Here is a 17,483-nt window from a genome sequence, read left to right on the forward strand (position 1 = left end):
CCATGCACACTGATGCCACCGCGCTGACGCTTCACTCTTAGCGCTTCGTCCTGGCCTCTTGGATGGCCAGAGTCCTCGGGCAGGAGGAGGGATAGAGCGGTGCCTTTCACGTGCAGTTTGGCCTTTTTTTGGTGGCAGTTGAGCTTTTTTTCGTGGCAGTTTGACTTACTTATTCATTCATTCATTCATTCATTCATTCATTCATTCATTCATTCAGCGTTGATGGTATGGAGAGGGACCGGCACTCCTAGCTCTCTTTCCTCCAAGTTCTCAACTCGCTAGTCCGAGATGAACAAAGTCTGTGCTGTCTTTGGAGGCTCCCGGGGTACTGGCAGGGCGGTGGCCCAGTTAATGGCCCAGAAAGGCTACCGATTGGCCATCATCGCCAGAAACCTGGAAGTAGCCAAAGCCGCCGCCGGAGACCTCGGCGGTAGGTACCGAGCTGGAGCTGTCTGCTCATGTGATGTGGTCCAAGTTGCGCCCGCAGTCTCCTCGTTCCTAAAACGGGCGGGTCTGGGCGATCCAGCTGCCCACGTGCAGGCGCGCCTGTCCCGCGTGCAGACTGAGCTTGTACCGCCTTTCCCCGTAGAGTCCTCCTGCCAGGCTGCCGGCAGCAGGGGACTGAACCTCGGGTTTTCCTTGTGACCCAAGTCTTGTGAGGCCCCATTAATAATCACCCACCTCCCTGGTGCTAGCCTGGAGGACATGCTTTGGTTAGGCGTCTGGAAGGAGAGAGCCACAGGCCAGAAAGCTTCTTATGTAGGGCAAAGGGCTCACCTGGGGTGCAAGATCCGGCACCTGGGAGGCCCGTTTGGGCAGCAAGGAGTTCAGGCAGAAAAGAGTTGCTTCAGTTTTGCTGAATGCTGTTCCAGCCTGAGTGTGGACGCACAAAACTGTCTCATGGAGATGTTTGAGTACCAGCCAGTTTTGAGGTGTTCCTGGTTTGCTTTAACACCTCTGTAAGCACTTAATTAGTTATCAAATGCTTTTGGTGACTTTTTACAAATGTGCAATTGTGATTTGTCCTGGCAAATTCCTTTGTATTGCACTTAAACCTCAAAATAGAAAATATTTTCTTCTTTTCTTCTTGGTATTTGTAATGCTGGTGGTTGAGATTTTGCAGGTTGACACTGAATTCAGACAGAAGGTAGAGGAACTGCGGAGCCAGAAAGCACCGGGCCATACCCATTTATCGGAGGCTCGCAAAGACAGGTGAGAGAATACAATTCGCAGTGGAGGGCAAGGCATCAGGGAAACTGCACCTCATAGTGGCGGGAAAGCAATCCGGGAGAATTGCTTCTGAGGGAAAGCACCTGTAGCTTTGCATAGAGACACACATGTGGCTTTCTGCCACGTGCTCACACACTAATTGCGCAAAGTGCTTGCGGTAAACCAGCAAGCAAGCCTAACACAGCTGTTTTCCCCACATTGCACCCTTTAGGTTTGCTCACCTCATAATCTACACAACAGGTATCTTCCATGATGGTCTCTGTGCGAGGAGTGAGGTACCTTACAGCACAAGCTACAGGCGAAACCAGAGTTGTCAGGGGCAAGAGAGGCAAATCTTTGCCCTCTGGCAGAATACAGGCCAGAGTTTTGTCTGCACACAGCACAGTAGTTGGTACCAGAGGCTACCCTGGGTGGGCATACCAAACCTTATTAGCCCATACACCAGGATCTGCTGGTTCTATGTGTAACAGAATTGGAGAACTCATTATTGGCTGTAAAGAAATTACATAGGTGCCCTTCACTGATGCTGTCTCCCTGAGCACTCAAGGGATAATACACTTCTATCTCAGGTGGCCAGGTGCTGGTTGCTCAGGGAGTTAACTGGAGTCCAGCTCTAGCCCCTTACCTCACAGTGCCAACAAGGCTTCTCATCATAGGTGGGGGCCTGTACAGTCCAGGGCCATGTCCATTGAACCCACTGGCCTTTAAGGAGGGCTGTTGAGGCAGGCAGGAGCACGTTGCCCTGCCGTCCAAAGCTCGGCTTGAATAAAATGTCCTTGGTGCATATCTGCAACTGGATGGGAGCAGCTGCCCAGTGCAAGAGGGCCTCCCCCAGAGGCCTCCCTCCCATCGAGGTCTCTTATTCAAAATCTGGAGTACCATCCACAAATGGCATGTCCACCCTCCTGTCATAATCCCTGCTTTAAGAGTCCATTATACTACTCAGTGATACCAACAGCCTGTGGGGGTAGGGGACATGGTACTTTCAGTCCAGCACCAGGTCTTGAGCCCATTGCCTCACCATAGAACCTGTGAAATGGGTGACTTGTCGCTTTCAAGGACCAGCGGCCACCCGTACATAGCACTCAGGTGGTCCAGAGCCTGTATGACTGCCCTCTGGTCAGCGTTATAGGTGGGGTAAGCAGCAAGCAGACTGGTGGCAGTATCTACACAGGTGACTGCATACTGGTACCTGTCTGATTTTGGTAAGGGTCCAATGATGTCTATTTGCCACCATGTCAGTGAAACACAACCTCTCTGGATCTGTCCAGGTGATGTCAGTTGTCTCCGCGGATGTTCCTTGTAACACACTGCACAGTTCTCACAAGCTGCAAGAACCTCTGCATAAGACACAGGCAAGTTCCATGGCTTAACCACATAGTTTTCTGTCCCACATGGGGCAGATGCTGGTGGAACCACCGTGCCATGTCACCTGCAGGTGCAGTCTCCAACCATCACACCCTTGTCAAGGTGTCTGCCTCATTATTCCTAGGATGGGCTAGAGGGGCATGCTCCGTGAATGATATACTGTTGCTTGCGTCTGGTGTTTTATTTTCCATAATCCTGCCACATGGCCTGACCCAATAGCAGGCAATGCATTACCATCCGCTGGTTAATGTGCCAAATAGCATAGCAATCCAAAGGGTCAGCCCACGATGGACAGGCCAGCTGTCAGTACAAATCACCAGATGTGAAGGCTTATTATGGGCAATGAGCCATATGGCTATTAATTCCGCCCATTGGCTGCTTTGGCCTTTACTTGTCTTTATACAAATAGTGTCAGTGGCCGGATGGAAGGCTATGGCTGTCCACTTAGCAGGTTGGTTGCTGCTAGAATCAATAGTATACTAAATATCCTTGGGGATGGGCATCCGCCCCTCCTGGCAGGGACTGTCTTCAGGTTCTGCCTCCTGAGCCCCAGCTGCACCTGACTCTAAGGTCACATAGGTGACTGGACCCAAGACTTCCTGCAGGTCTGCCCCAACGGGCTGGTGCTAAGAGCACAGCCTTTTGCAGGTAGGCACCCCACTTGGCCAGAGTGGAGGTTTGGGCTGTACCACTATGTGGTTTGGTTGCTCAGTCTCTCACCCATCCAACAATAGAGTATGTTGTTTTGACCGTAACTGAAGTTGTGTTCATAATACTCAGTGGCTAGGAGGGCAGGATACACAGCTGCCAGCTGCTTCTCTGCTAATGAATAATGGACTTCAGCACCTTTCCACAATTGGGACCAAAACCCAATAGATTGCTGTAAGTGCTCTGTCTGTTGCCACAAGCCCCATCCAGACCCCTCAGAGGTTACATGAACATCCAGCTCACAGGGCCTGGCAGAATCAAACACATTCAAGGCCTGTGCCACCTTGACAGCTCTCTTAGCTGCTGCAAATGCACCTTGTGCCTACTCAGTCCATTCCTAGTGAACCCCCTTCTGAATAAGGTTATATAAGGGGTGCAGAAACTGAGCCAAATGGGGTATAAATGCTCACCAATACCCCAACAGACCTAGAAATTCCTGTTAACTGCTTTTACCATAGTGGGCATGGGGAAAGCTTGGATCTCATCTATAACTGTATCAGGGATAACTTTTGTTTTATTCAACCAGATAACCCCCAATAACTTAACAGATAATCCAGGTCCTTGTAATTTGCCCTCATTGACTGCCCAGCCACATGCTCAAATGGGATAGCAGGGTAGGGGCTGCTTGCTCCAATTCTGGAAGAGAGTCACTACTAGTTAGCATAGTATCATTGATATAATGGTACATATGAACTGCCTCTGGCTGTTTCCATTTAGCCAGGTCAGCAGCCACCAACCCATGACACAAGGTGGTGCTATGCAAATAGCCCTGTGGTAACACTGTAAAGGTCCATTGCCGCCCTTCCCAAGTGAAGGCAAATTGGTCTTAACTCTCTGCAGCTATATCAATAGAGAAAAAAGCATTAGCCAAGTCTGCCACAAAGTGGTATGTTCCCAACTCATGGCTTAGCCGATCCATCATGTTAGCTATAGAGGGAACAGTAGCGTGCAAAGGGGGAACAACTTTATTAAGTTCTCTGTAATCTACTGTCATTCTGTCATTCACCAAGTTCTGTCTGGTTTGCACACGGGCCATATTGGGGAGTTGTAAGGGCTGTTCAGCGGCCAGATGATCCCCACCTTTTCTAGTTCAAGGAATGTCCCAGTGATTTCTTCATAACTACCTGGCAGATGGTACTGCTTCGTGCTAGTCACATGCTGGGGGATGGGTAATTGCAAGGGGAAATATGCTGCATGTCCTGCTGATACCGTCTTCATGACCCAGACCCACAGGAGGGACTCCCTGGCTGTGATTTCCAACCATAGTTCTTGTAAGACATCTACCTCCAAAATATATTCAGTAACAGAAGAGACGTATACCTTGTATGGCCTAAGAAGCAGTCTTCCTATCCCCAATGGAATAGTTATTGACTTCATTCCAACAGTTTGGCCTCCAGAACTGTCAATGGCCACTGGGGTCCTAGCGAACCACTTAGAGTTCCCATAGAGAAGGGAATATTCTGCAACTGTATCCACCAAGACCAATATCGTTGTGCATTAGAAGAGGACCAGTGGATAGCCAGTTCCACGTGTGGCCTCTGGTCCCTGCCCATCCCTGTTAGGCAGGTCCCTCAGCCTTCCCCCTATTCAGACTGGAACAGTGGGTCTTGGGGGTCCTCCTCTCCTTCAGCGGTCTCCATCATGTAATCTTGTAACAATGCCGCCTGCGCACCAACCATTTACTTGGTAGCTGCTGGGGCCATTCGTCTCAGCAGCTGGAACCTCTGTTCTGGTTTAAGCTGCTGCCAAAGCTCCAAAAATACTTTATTGGACTTGCCATCTAACTTCTCTCTATCTGCCCCAGCCACATTCAAATCAACCCACATCTGTGTTTGGGTGACCTTTACAGGCCCATTGCTCTTATTGTCAGGGGTGGGCAGCATGGGCAGCATCCCTCACAGCTTCCGTGCTGCCTCCAGTTCCCCCAAATCTGCTACCATCTGTGTAACTGTGTTGATGGGCTGCCCCACAAAGGGGCTTAAGATAGCCACTAGTGACCCAAAAGGGGTTGATGGGGTGCTACAGAGAATAAGGTCCCTCATCCCTGCTGTAAACACTTCCTCATCTGGCCCACAGGACCTCGGGTTGAAAGCAGCATTCTTCATACCTAGTTCCTGAAGGACCTGGGGAAGTCTGTATATGTCTGCCACCAACTCACTGCCCCTGGCAAGTCTTCAGCATTGTGCCAGACTGTATGAATGGCATCCATCACCTACTCTAATAAGGTATTATTTCCCAGGTTGTCATGACAGCTCTGAAGATGCTGCCTCAAGAAGGAGTGTGTGGTAATGATGGCCAATTTCTCCATCTCTGTTCCAGAGAACATGGTGCCATCAACCCCCTACAAAAGCAGCAACCAGGCTGCCAGGGGTTCGGTGAGTTTCTGCCTGAATTGTGCCCCATCAGCTCTGCCTGGGTGTAGGGCCAGACCACAGAGTGCTCCACCACCTACAGAAGGGGTTGTGCCTGCCCCTGAGGGACTCTTGGTGCTGGGTTTTACCTTCTGGGTGACTACCAGCTGTCCTCTGAGTCAGTGGGTGGCAGTTTTAGCCTGAACCTCCTCCTCAGAAAAGGAGGAGTTGGAAATGCCTGCTCCTGCTGACTCAGAGCCACTCCACTGGCACAGACACTGCTCCTTCTTCAGCACCTGCTTTGGCTCTTGTGGCTACTTGCTGGTGCTCAGCCCGAAGCTGAGATTCGAGCTCTTGAACCTGCAGTTGTTTCTTTAACAACTGTCACTGCCAATGTTCAGCCTCCAGGACAAATTGCAGCTCACGGAACGCAATCCCTTCTCCAGAGACCGTTCCAGTTTCAGGTGCTGTTGGTGCTCAGCCTGAATCTCACACTGCAGCTCTCGAAGGCAGTCAGTGTTTTTCTCCAGTGCTTGTTCCAGTTCACACCACTGCTGGTTCTCAGCCTGTAGCCTGACCTGCAGTTCTCAAATCTGCCGCTCTTTCTTCAGAGACCATTCCAGTTCATGCTGTTGTTGGTGCTCAGTATGCAGTTCATCCTGGAGCTTTTGACCTTGGGAAGCCTCTCACACAGAGCTCTTGGTTTCTTCTCATAGAGCTGTAAAAAACACCCAGCCCATGGCCCCCAAAAGGACAGCCACAGGGAACCATATGCTGAAGAGCGACAACTCCATTACCCCACCCTTCGAGGGTCTTGGCAGCTCCATACTGATCTGACCTGAATACTGCCCACTACACCAGCTGTAATATTGGTGGTTGAGGCCAGGCAGGTTTGCATTGAATTTGGGCAGACAGTAGAGGGACTGGAAAAGCATTGGGCCATACCAGTTTATTGGAGGTTTGCAAAGATAGGCGAGCTAATAAACAAAGGAAAACCTGTTTTCACAGTGGAGGGCAAGGGATCAGGAAAAACTCACCTTGCAGTCACAGGAGAGTGATCTGGGAGAATTCCACTTGAGGGAAAGCACCCATAGCCTTTCATGGAGACACATGTGTGGCTTTCCTTTTTCTCTTTTCCTTCCTTCCTTCCTTCCTTCCTTCCTTCCTTCCTTCCTTCCTTCCTTCCTTCCTTCCTTCCTTCCTTCCTTCCTTCCTTCCTTCCTCCCTCCCTTCCTTCCTTCCTCCCTCCCTTCCTTCCTTCCTCCCTCCCTACCTCCCTTCTCTCCTTCTCCTTCTCCTTCTCCTTCTCCTTCTCCTTCTCCTTCTCCTTCTCCTTCTCCTTCTCCTTCTCCTTCTCCTTCTTCTTCTTCTACTATGTGAGAGGCAGGGAGGCAGAGACAGACTCTGCATGTGCCCCACCAGGATCCACCTGGCAAGCTGGTACCATGTGATGCTTTGCCCGCCTGGGCTGCAGCTTCATTATTCAGCAACTGAGATATTTTAGTGCCTGAGGCAAGGCCATGGAGCCATCCTCAGCACCCAGTGCTGACTTTGCTCGAACCATCTGAGCCATAGCTGCAGGAGGGAAAGAGAGAGAGAGAGAGAGAGAGAGAGAGACAGAGACAGAGAGACAGAGAGAGAAAGAGACAGAGAGAGAGAGATGAGAAGGAGGGATGGAGAAGCAGATGCTTGCTTCTCCTTTGTGTCCTGACTGAGAATTGAATCTGGGACATCCACATGCTGGGCTGATGCTCTATCACTGAGCCAACTGGCCAGGTCCTACAGATGGCTTTCTGCCACATGCTCACGCACTCGTTGCGCAAAGTGCTTGTAGCCTGTAAAATAGCGAGCAAGCCTAACAAGCTGTTTTCCCCACAGTGTTTAAACATTTGAAGAAAGTAATCAGTAAATAAATGTTGCTTTTAGTTAAAAGGTTTTTTTCATGGTTTGTAGTTTTAAGCTTTTTTTTTTTTTTATAGCTACCTGTTTTGTCTTATGTCTCCTAATTATCAGGCTTAATGAAAAATAATAATCAATTTGCAATAGTGAAAAAGTAAAAGGAACTCTAGAGTTTATGTTCAGGGCAGGGCCAGTATAACAATTGACAAAAACCTAACAGAATTAGGCATTCATTAAAGAAAAGGAATATAAAACCCAGAAGACTCGAGTTGAGTTGATGTGGGTCAATGTTAAAGCTACAAATGTTAGTAGAAGAATTTTTACTAATACATTATGCACACAAAAAAATGCCCTTCCTCTACCTTTTGTTGATTAAAAACAAATTTTAAGATTAACATTCTGTAGTATTTATTTGTCCTTGCTTTCCCCACCTGCCCTCAATCTAGTTTTATTAGAGTGAACTTCATGAGAGCAGGAACCCATGTCAGTCATCTTTTGTCTCTAGGTTCTGGGTTTGCACAGGCCTCGCTCATAGTAGGTGCTTAACACATGTGTATTATATTAAATAATTTGTAAATTCAAGTTACAATATATAAGTAATCCTAATCTTTGTTGTGTAGGTGGTCATTTGGCATTTAGCTGTGATGTTGCCAAAGAATATGATGCTCAAAATACCTTTGAGGAGATGGAGAAATATTTAGGTCCCATTAACTTCTTGGTAAATACAGATGGAATGAACAGGTTGGTCACAAATTTAAGTACATTTCTAATGTTATTTTTTTCTTAATATGTCTTTGATTAGTTTGAGTTAATGGAATTACCTTATTGTATTTCTAATTGAGATGAAAACTGTATTTTAAAATGTCTGTCAATCCATACTTTCCTTCATTTTGAGATAATACATAAAGAGTTCAGTTGGATCGGTTTTAACATTGTAATCAACATTCATATTGAGCGGTAGTCTTCCAACCCTTTAGAAGGCGCTCTCAGTTTCCCAATGAATATTCCTATAGGAAACCACTCTGACTTTGTCATCATAAATCAGTGTTGTCAGTTCATGAACTTAACATTAATGGGATCAAAGCAGGTATTTTTTTATGATGAATTTGGACAGCATACTTAGAATAATACATTAATTTTCTTGCTAAACAAGGAAATGCTATTATGGAAACTGCTTGGTTAATTTAAGCTCTTTTGGCTACCTGGCACTACTTTTCACAGTTCAGAACATGGCAAATGTTCTACCCGAGAGGGGACAGGAAGGCACTTCCAAGTGACTCCTCTCTGGTTGTCAGTTATTTCCGCGCCTTTCAAACCAAGTGTTAAATGGGATTTTCTAGGTATTTTTGCTCAGATATGAAGCATTTCTTACACTCTCCTTTAAGTAATGTTTTTTTATTTCTTTTTCTTTTTTTTGTGTGTGTATTTTTCTGAAGCTGGAAACAGGGAGAGACAGTCAGACAGACTCCCGCATGCGCCCGACCGGGATCCACTCGGCACGCCCACCAGGGGCGACGCTCTGCCCACCAGGGGGCAATGCTCTGCCCCTCCGGGGCGTCACTCTGTCGCGACCAGAGCCACTCTAGCGCCTGGGGCAGAGGCCAAGGAGCCATCCCCAGCGCCCGGGCCATCTTTGCTCCAATGGAGCCTCGGCTGCGGGAGGGGAAGAGAAAGACAGAGAGGAAGGAGGGGGGGTGGAGAAGCAAATGGACGCTTTCCTATGTGCCCTGGCCGGGAATCGAACCCGGGTCCCCCGCACACCAGGCCTACACTCTACCGCTGAGCCAACCGGCCAGGGCCTGTATTTTTATTTCTTGATGTTTTTGTTTTATATAATTTTTAATTTACATGCTTTTTTTTTTTAAAGAGATAGCCTTTTAGTAGAAGTACAACTGAAGACACGATAACTCAGCTTCATACTAACTTTTTGGGTTCCATGCTGACCTGTAAAGCTGCCATGAAAACTATGATTCAACAACAGAGAGGGTCTATTGTTAATGCAGGTGAGTTTTATCAGCTATTATCTTTCAGAGCCATAAAAATATGTAATTGGCTAGATTGGAATTTGTTCATGTGTGAAATTTGGATGAAATGAGTTATTTTATTATCTGTAAGAAAAGGATTTGAAAAGCTAAAACAGGAATTACAAATTCGCATCCTTATAGTGGACAAGTACATGTTAAATGTGTTGACACCACCACATATTTTGACAGCACAAACCATGTGATAAAAGGTGCTAAGCGTTGGTGTCCAGATGCCATTTGGAATGGCAGGGTGACCACTGCCCAGATCCAGTAGAATGTTACTATGCACACATGTGGTCCCAGTTTTATCAGCTATTTTGATTTTGTAAGAGAAATTGGACATCCTTATTTTTATGTTAAATCTGATTTTTAAAATATGGAGAAGAAATTGAAAAATTTTAGATATTGGGGGCTAAAATGATGTCGAGAGCAGTTGCCTGGGTCACTGATAAATTTAGTTCAGAGGTTTAAGAGAAAGCTTTCTTAGAGAGCAATGTTTTTTGGCCTGGCCAGTGCCGTAGTGGATAGAGTTTACTCCCAGAGCCAAGGTGGTCAGTTCAATCACTGAGACACCGGCTTGATCTGGTGGGCATGGATTTGAGTCCTGGTCAAGGCTCCTATGAGAAACAATTAATGAGTACACAACTAAGTGGAACAATGAGTTTTGATGCTTCTTTCTCTCGCTCAAAAAAAGTAACTTTTTCAGTTTTTTAGCATGGATATAAGTAACCTGTGTAGTATGAGCCTTTAGACCTTAATATGCAAAATGACTTGAAATTTTATTTAATTTGGTAATTTGAAAATAGTGTCATTTAGGATTTCTTTTTCACTTTTAATTTTAAGTGGTAATACCTTAAAAAGCTACAAAAGGGGGATGCTTCTTCATTGAAGTAAATGACCTTATTCTTTTAATATAGGAAATGACTTATTAATCAGAATGTAGGGTTTTTCTCTTTTGAAAATGAGAAAATAATACTGTGTTAATAAGCATTAGAATATTTATGACATTTACCCTTAAAAATATGAGATCAGTTTTATTCTAAGAGATTAGTAATGAGTGGACCTTTGCTTTTTCTTTTTTAAGAAAATTCATTTTAGAGAGAGAAGGGGGGAAGAGCAGGAAGTATCAACTCCCATATATGCCTTGACAGGGCAAGCCCAGGGTTTTGAATTGGCGACCTCAGGTCAACACTTTATCCACTGCACCACCACAGGTCAGGCTGGACCTTTGCTTTATAACACAGCCAGATAATGAGCAGTGTTTTTCAGCTACCAGTCCATAGATCAATCTGCCAGATATTTCGTGCCAGTCTGCAAAAGAGTTAACCATCCTGATGTTGTATGAAAATGATAGGCTCAATGATCTTAGTTGAATTGGCTTATGCTCAGGGTAATTTCTGCTTTAGTAGCCCCTGAAATAGTCCTACTCTTTTCACCAGTTCCCAAGTATGAAAGGGTTGAAAAACCACTGATTAAGATTCTTGTAAGCTGCTAGTATACTGGCCCATATAACTGCTCACAAAAATTAGGGAATCAGGGAGCGTGCTGATACTCCAGTACTTTCAGCCTGTTGTATGGTGCATTTTCACCAATGAAATAAAAGTTGGTTTTGCATCTCATTTGCATAATTGAACAACTTTCTTTGACTTGTCATTTGCTTTTCTGATATTCTTGTTTAATAAAAAAATCAAATGCTTCTTTTTTTAATCACTTCATATTCACTTTGAACTATCCCCTAATTTTTGTGAGCAGTACATATTACCTAATAATGAGGGGTGTCTTTTTTTAACTCTTAAATATCCACTTTTCAGATATATGTAAAAAATCCTTGTTATTCTCTTTTATACATGCCAAACTTTAGAATTGTGCTAAAGATTAATAAAATAGATAATTTAGAATAAATTAATAAAATCTTATTATATAGAGAAACTATATTAAGCTACTAGAAAATGTTATTTCAAATGTTACTACTTTTGACCAGAAGAACAACAGTATGTGGCATTATCCAAACCTTAAAGCTTCTTGTTTGATCTTTCTGCCATGACTGCATTTTCCATTTTTTTGTGTGTGTCTCTTCATATTCTTTTTCTTCCCAAAATCCCTTCTCTGTCTATCTGCATTTCTTCTGTCTGATATCTCCTTTCTCTCTTTCTGTGCTTTACTATTCTCATCCTTTATAATTCATATACCACGTAGATCAGGGGTTGGGAACCTATGGCTCGTGAGCCAGATGTGGCTCTTTTGATGGCTGCATCTGGCTTGCAGACAAATTTTTAATAAAAAAAATAATAACGTTAAAAATATAAAACATTTTCATGTATTACAATCCATTCATTTTCTACCGCTCATGATCATGGTTGCGGGTGGCTGGAGCCAATCACAGCTGTCCTCCGGGACAACACCAAAATTTTTTTGGATAATGTGTAACGTACACGGCTTATATGGCTCTCACAGAATTACATTTTAAAATATGTGGCGTTCATGGCTCTCTCAGCCAAAAAGGTTCCCGACCCCTGATGTAGATCAATATTTTACTGTTGGATTTGCGAATTATAATATGTAGTTAGAATGTTTTCTAAAATAAAATTACTTTTACAAAAATTTTGTGAGGTTCTTGATAATTTTTATATCATATGAACAAGTCACTGGTGCAGAAAATGACATCCTCACTTATGTATAGCATGAATTTATTTGCATACCATTGATATTTGAATTATAAAGTATTCTTTCATATTCATATAGATGAGGCCACCCAAGGATCTTTAGTAGGCAATACAAGTTATAATACATCACTGAAGGTAACTAAATGCAATTTTATAAAATGTTTATAATTGACGCTTTTCTTAGATGGACAGTGTAGGCCCAGTAGTTGCGGCCGCCATTGCTGCCAGGCAGGTGCAGGTTCCCATTAGATTCGGGCAGACAGTAAAGAAACTGTGGACCCAAAAACTGGTGGGCAAATTCCTTTATTCTAGCCTTGCATCCGGCAGGCTAGTAAAAACACACAGGGCTCAAAAACCCATTAATTCAGAGCTTACAAAGCTACTGACACATCCGGGTTTTCCTAGAATCAAAGGCCCCCACCAATCTCAGTCATCTCTGGTTCCCCATCTGCCAACATGGCTTCTTACTCTGCAAAACTGGCTTCTCTCTCCTTCCCCTCTATCTTGGCTTTTTCTAAAAAACTGCTTGAACTCATAGAGACCCCTCCTTCAGTAATATTAGCACAACAAAGCCTTTTCCCAAGCAGGAAGGTAATTAGCAGTTTCACCTGGCAGCACCATTCACCTAGGAGGTGGCCATTTTTAACAATAAAAGTGAGCAAACTCAGAAAATACAGATTTTACAAATTTATTTGCCCAACAGACAGTAATTCAAATTTAGTGACATTTATCTTCAGATGAACTATTTTTTTTAAGTAGAAATGAATGCTTTCTTATGTCTGTGTTATGGAATTATAAAATCAAGGAGCCATTATCTAACTTTTCCTGGTTATAAGCTCTCCTGCAGAAAACCTGGAAGCCTGTATGAGTACTGTAGAATTGCATCATGCTGATCTAGTCAAAGATGAGAGGGGGTTTCTGTCACTTAAGGGATCAATTCTCAAACCACATTTGGCATTTGAGGTTTCAAATAAGCATCTTTCACATCCTGTTTTCTGTTTTTCTGGAGCAGATTCAGACTCTTATTATTCGAATGACAATGGCTAGAATTCCTCATTTTAGCAAAGGACAAGGTAAAATGATTTGTACTTTGTTTAGTATAAAGTGTCTGCATATTCAAATAACCCAGTGAATTGGTTTTAATTTGCTTTCATATTTCTTTTCTAGGAAGTGTCGTTGGTTTAAAAGGCAATGCCGGCCAGTGTGTGTACAGCGCCAGCAAAGGCGGACTGGTCGGATTCTCACGCGCTCTTGCTAAAGAAGTAGCAAGAAAGAAAATCAGAGTGAATGTGGTTGCACCAGGTCAGTGAAAAGTTATCCTTGCACATAATTTATGTATATTTACGGCTTTATACAATAATCGCGGAGCTTGGTCTTGTGTCTGTCCGTGCGTCAGCACCACCAGGCAGCTCTCAGAGGACTGGCACAAGGACACGGACGCTGCACTGACATTCACCTCTTAGGCAGCGACATGCGGGAGGGCAGAGTGTGCCCTGCCAGGACTCACCTGCTGCATTGCCGGGCTGTGCACCAGCCTCAGGAGGAGGCCAGGAGTGATGCCAGGCTGCTCGGTTTGCAGAAACCATGTAGCAGTTATTTACTGAATGATTCCTCCCTGACTAAAACCACAACAGAAACTTCTCATTTAAAAATCAGTAATAGCCTGACCAGGCAGTGGCGCAGTGGATAGAGTGTCAGACTGGGATGCGGAAGACACAGGTTCGAGACCCCAAGGTCGCCAGCTTGAGCATGGGCTCATCTGGTTTGAGCAAAAAGCTCACCAACTTGACCCAAGGTCACTGGCTTGAGCAAGGGGTTACTCAGTTTGCTGAAGGCCCGCAGTCAAGGCACATATGAGAAAGCAATCAATGAACAACTAAGGTGTCCTAATGAAAAACTGAGGATTGATGCTTCTCATCTCTCTCCGTTCCTGTCTGTCTGTCCCTATCTATCACTCTCAGTCTCTGTAATAAATAAATAAATAAATAAATAAATAAATAAATAAATAAATAAATAAATAAAGTTATAAATTAAGAAGTAGGAATTTCAGGGGTGTGTGTGTGTGTGTGTGTGTGTGTGTGTGTAGAGGGAGATATTAATAACATATACCCAGTAGTTGAAAAGGTCAAAATTGTATATGTTTGGAGAACCTTTCCATTTTAAAGTGTTCTTGTTGGGATGATCTACTGATTTACTGCTCTCAACATTTGCTAATTAATTTAGACTTTGTCAGTTTCTCAAAGCAGAACTTTTTACATAATGCTTCTGTTACCTAAATATATTTCATATGTCTCTATTACAGAAACAATAGTTTTATATTTAAAATATCTGAGTAGTTCTATAATACAGTATGCTTTTAATAACAGTACAAACCGGAGGAAATAAAGAAGGCTGCATAGGTAGATCCTTTGTACACTTGACAAAGCAGCCATGTACAATAACTGATATACTAACTACTCCAGAAAGTCAGTATTTGTACAGAAAAAGAATTGCCTGAGGTCATGTAATGTTTCTTTAGAAAATAGACAAGGTACCTTTCACTAGACTTCATGGAACCCCAGAGAGCTATCTGGGATTCATGTTAAAAATAGAACACAAAGAAAAATTTGATGGGGAAAAAAAGACATTTACACAGACTGAGGAGGAAGCAGCATCTTTTAGAAGTCACTCTCTGGAGTACTGAGATTTTAAGTGAGTTTAGCGGCACAGCCTGGTCAGTGAAGGAGTGGAGGCTCCTTGAGCGATGTTACGGGAGGAGGAAGCTGGTTGTGCGTTGTAACGGAGGTGCGCACACTCGCACTCCGGCCCCAGCGCTTTCTACCACGTATGCAGGAGGCACTGCTTAGAGGAACTAGCCTTCTAAAATGAGACGTGTTTGGGAGTGGCCGACAGTGAAGTTGTTTAGGGAGGTGGCTGTTTAGTGAATTTTCAAAATAGTAGACGTCATAGGGCGTTACTTACCATAGAGCTGCCCTCCTGTAGGGCCTCTATCAGGAACACTTGTGTTCTTGTTAAAAAGGACGTAAGCCTGACCAAGCGGTGGCGCAGTGGATAGAGCATTGAACTACGATGCAGAGGACCCCAGGTTCGAGACCCCGAGGTAGCCAGCTTAAGCGCGGGCTCATCTGGTTTGAGCAAAAGCTCACCAGCTTGTATCCAAGGTCGCTGGCTCGAGCAAGGGGTTACTTGGTCTGCTGAAGACCCGCGGTCAAGGCACATATGAGAAAGCAATCAATGAACAACTAAGGTGTTGCAAGGAAAAACTAATGATTGATGCTTCTCATCTCTCTGTTCCTGTCTGTCTATCCCTCTCTCTGTCTCTGTAAAAAAAAAAAAAAAAAAAAAAAAAGGACATAAAAGCCAAGGAGAAGCTATTCACCTATAAGACAATACAAGTGTGATGTGAGCTAAGTACACAGAAGTCAGAGCCTCTTTAAGAAGTCAAGGGAATGGTTTTGTGCACCTGTTCCTTTTATTATGCTGACTTTGGGTAATCCACATTACTTGAACATATTGATGAGTTAAATGGGACATAAAGCCAATTAACTTGGTCTGTGAGTAACTGGTAATTGGAAAATATTAAAACATAATGACCAGAATTATAGTTCAGGTTGCTACAGGCTAAAGAAACTAATTCTTTTTTGTAGTTATTAGGAAGGGAGCCATTAATTGGCCTCTTAATTGGTACTTGTAGATTGCCATCTGGGTAGAATAATTCTAAAACGATTGTGAAAAGAATCAAGTAATACATTGGTGACTAGAAAAAGAATTCCTTGAACTTAATATTTTCTTTAAAATCTTTATTTTTAAAATTTAGTTATGAAATAATGTGAGCTGGAAGAAATCTTGGAGATCATTTATTCCAGTCGTTTTTTAACAATTTAGAAGACTGGACCCTAGGAGACAGTGGCTTGCTGAAGGTTTATGCCAGGACTGTTAGGAAAAGCTTTATCTTTTGGTTTCGAGCTAAGGTAAGCTTAATAATGGTCCCTTAGATTTCCTCTGTATCATTAGAAACTTTTTACGTCTTTTTTTTTTTTTTTGGTTCTTTTGCTAATGTGGTTTGTCTAAACTATTTGGAAATAATCTAATTTTTAAACTTTTACCATTTTATTATTTGCCTTTTGCCAAGTTACTAATTGTTAAGATTGCATGGGATAGTTAAGAGGCCAATAAAAAGGGAGATTGCAGTGTTGTGGGTGAGGAAGAGCTCATTCATGTAATTTAAAAGCTGATGGTGGCCTGACCTGTGGTGGCGCAGTGGATAAAGCGTCGACCTGGAAATGCTGAGGTCGCCGGTTCGAAACCCTGGGCTTGCCTGGTCTAGGCACATATGGGAGTTGATGCTTCCAGCTCCTCCCCCCTCTCTCTCTCCTCTCTCTCTCTCTCTCTCTCTCTCTCCCTCCCTCTCTCTCTCCTCTCTAAAAATGAATAAATAAAAAAAAATTAAAAAAAATTAAAAAAAAAAACCAGCAAAAAAAAAATAAAAGCTGATGGTTTACCTGACCAGGTGGTGGTGCAGTGGATAGAGCATTGGACATGGACATAGATAACCCAGGTTTGAAACCTTGAGGCTGCCGCTTGAGTGCAGGCTCATCCGACTTGAGTGCAGGCTCACCAGCTTTGAGCTTGGGGTTGCTGGCTTGGGCTCACCAGCTTTGAGTGCAGGGTCGCTGGCCTGAGTGTGGAATCATAAACATGACCCCATGGTCGCTAGTGTGAGCCTATAGGTTGCTGCAAGGTCACTGACTTGAGCAAGGGCTCATTTGCTCCGCTGTAGTCCCCTGTCAGGGCACCTATGAGAAAGCAATCAATGAACAACTGAGATGCTGCAAGGAAGAATTGATGCTTCTCATCTCTCTCCCTTCCTGTGTGTCCCTCTCTCTGTCTCTGTCAAAAAAGAAAGAAAGCTGATGGTTTAAGAGTAAAAGAAGCATTCCTAACTCATAATAAATCATTCAGCAGACTTACTGGAGTGTCTCTTATATGCAAGGGGCATGTTATAAAAATGAATAAGATAGTTCTGTCACAAGGACCTAAGTACAGTGGGAAAGACAGACCTATAAACAAATAATTATAATACTGTGTGATGAATATAAAGATATACGTAGAAGGTATGGAAACACCAAAGAATGAATACTTAATTTTGTTAGAGTGAATTAGTTGTCAAGGCAACAGGCTAAATTGTGGGAATCCAGTTTGTATACAAAGGGAAGTTTTATGAGTGTTATAGAAGTGTG

General features: G+C 43.8%; 1 protein-coding gene across 1 annotated transcript; it reads left to right on the plus strand.

Moving 5' to 3' along the window:
• The first annotated feature begins 249 nt into the window (after nucleotides 1–249).
• On the plus strand, nucleotides 250–13,553 carry LOC136319418 (3-oxoacyl-[acyl-carrier-protein] reductase-like). Its single transcript, XM_066252687.1, has 4 exons — nucleotides 250–430; nucleotides 8,177–8,327; nucleotides 9,438–9,559; nucleotides 13,411–13,553. The coding sequence occupies exons 1-4, from the start codon at nucleotides 289–291 to the stop codon at nucleotides 13,551–13,553; spliced, it is 558 nt and encodes a 185-aa protein (XP_066108784.1). The 5' UTR covers nucleotides 250–288.
• Nucleotides 13,554–17,483: the final 3,930 nt, after the last annotated feature.

Source organism: Saccopteryx bilineata, chromosome 1, assembly GCF_036850765.1.
Source record: "Saccopteryx bilineata isolate mSacBil1 chromosome 1, mSacBil1_pri_phased_curated, whole genome shotgun sequence".
In the NCBI taxonomy this organism is placed as follows: domain Eukaryota; kingdom Metazoa; phylum Chordata; class Mammalia; order Chiroptera; family Emballonuridae; genus Saccopteryx; species Saccopteryx bilineata.

Excerpts from the sequence above, each read along its gene's own strand:
- LOC136319418 (XM_066252687.1), top strand. The coding sequence starts at position 289 with ATGAACAAAGTCTGTGCTGTCTTTGGAGGCTCCCGGGGTACTGGCAGG. Across the intron at positions 431-8,176 it reads CGCCGCCGGAGACCTCGGCG|GTGGTCATTTGGCATTTAGC; the intron begins GTAGGTACCGAG and ends TTTGTTGTGTAG. Across the intron at positions 8,328-9,437 it reads AATTTAAGTACATTTCTAAT|TAGAAGTACAACTGAAGACA; the intron begins GTTATTTTTTTC and ends ATAGCCTTTTAG.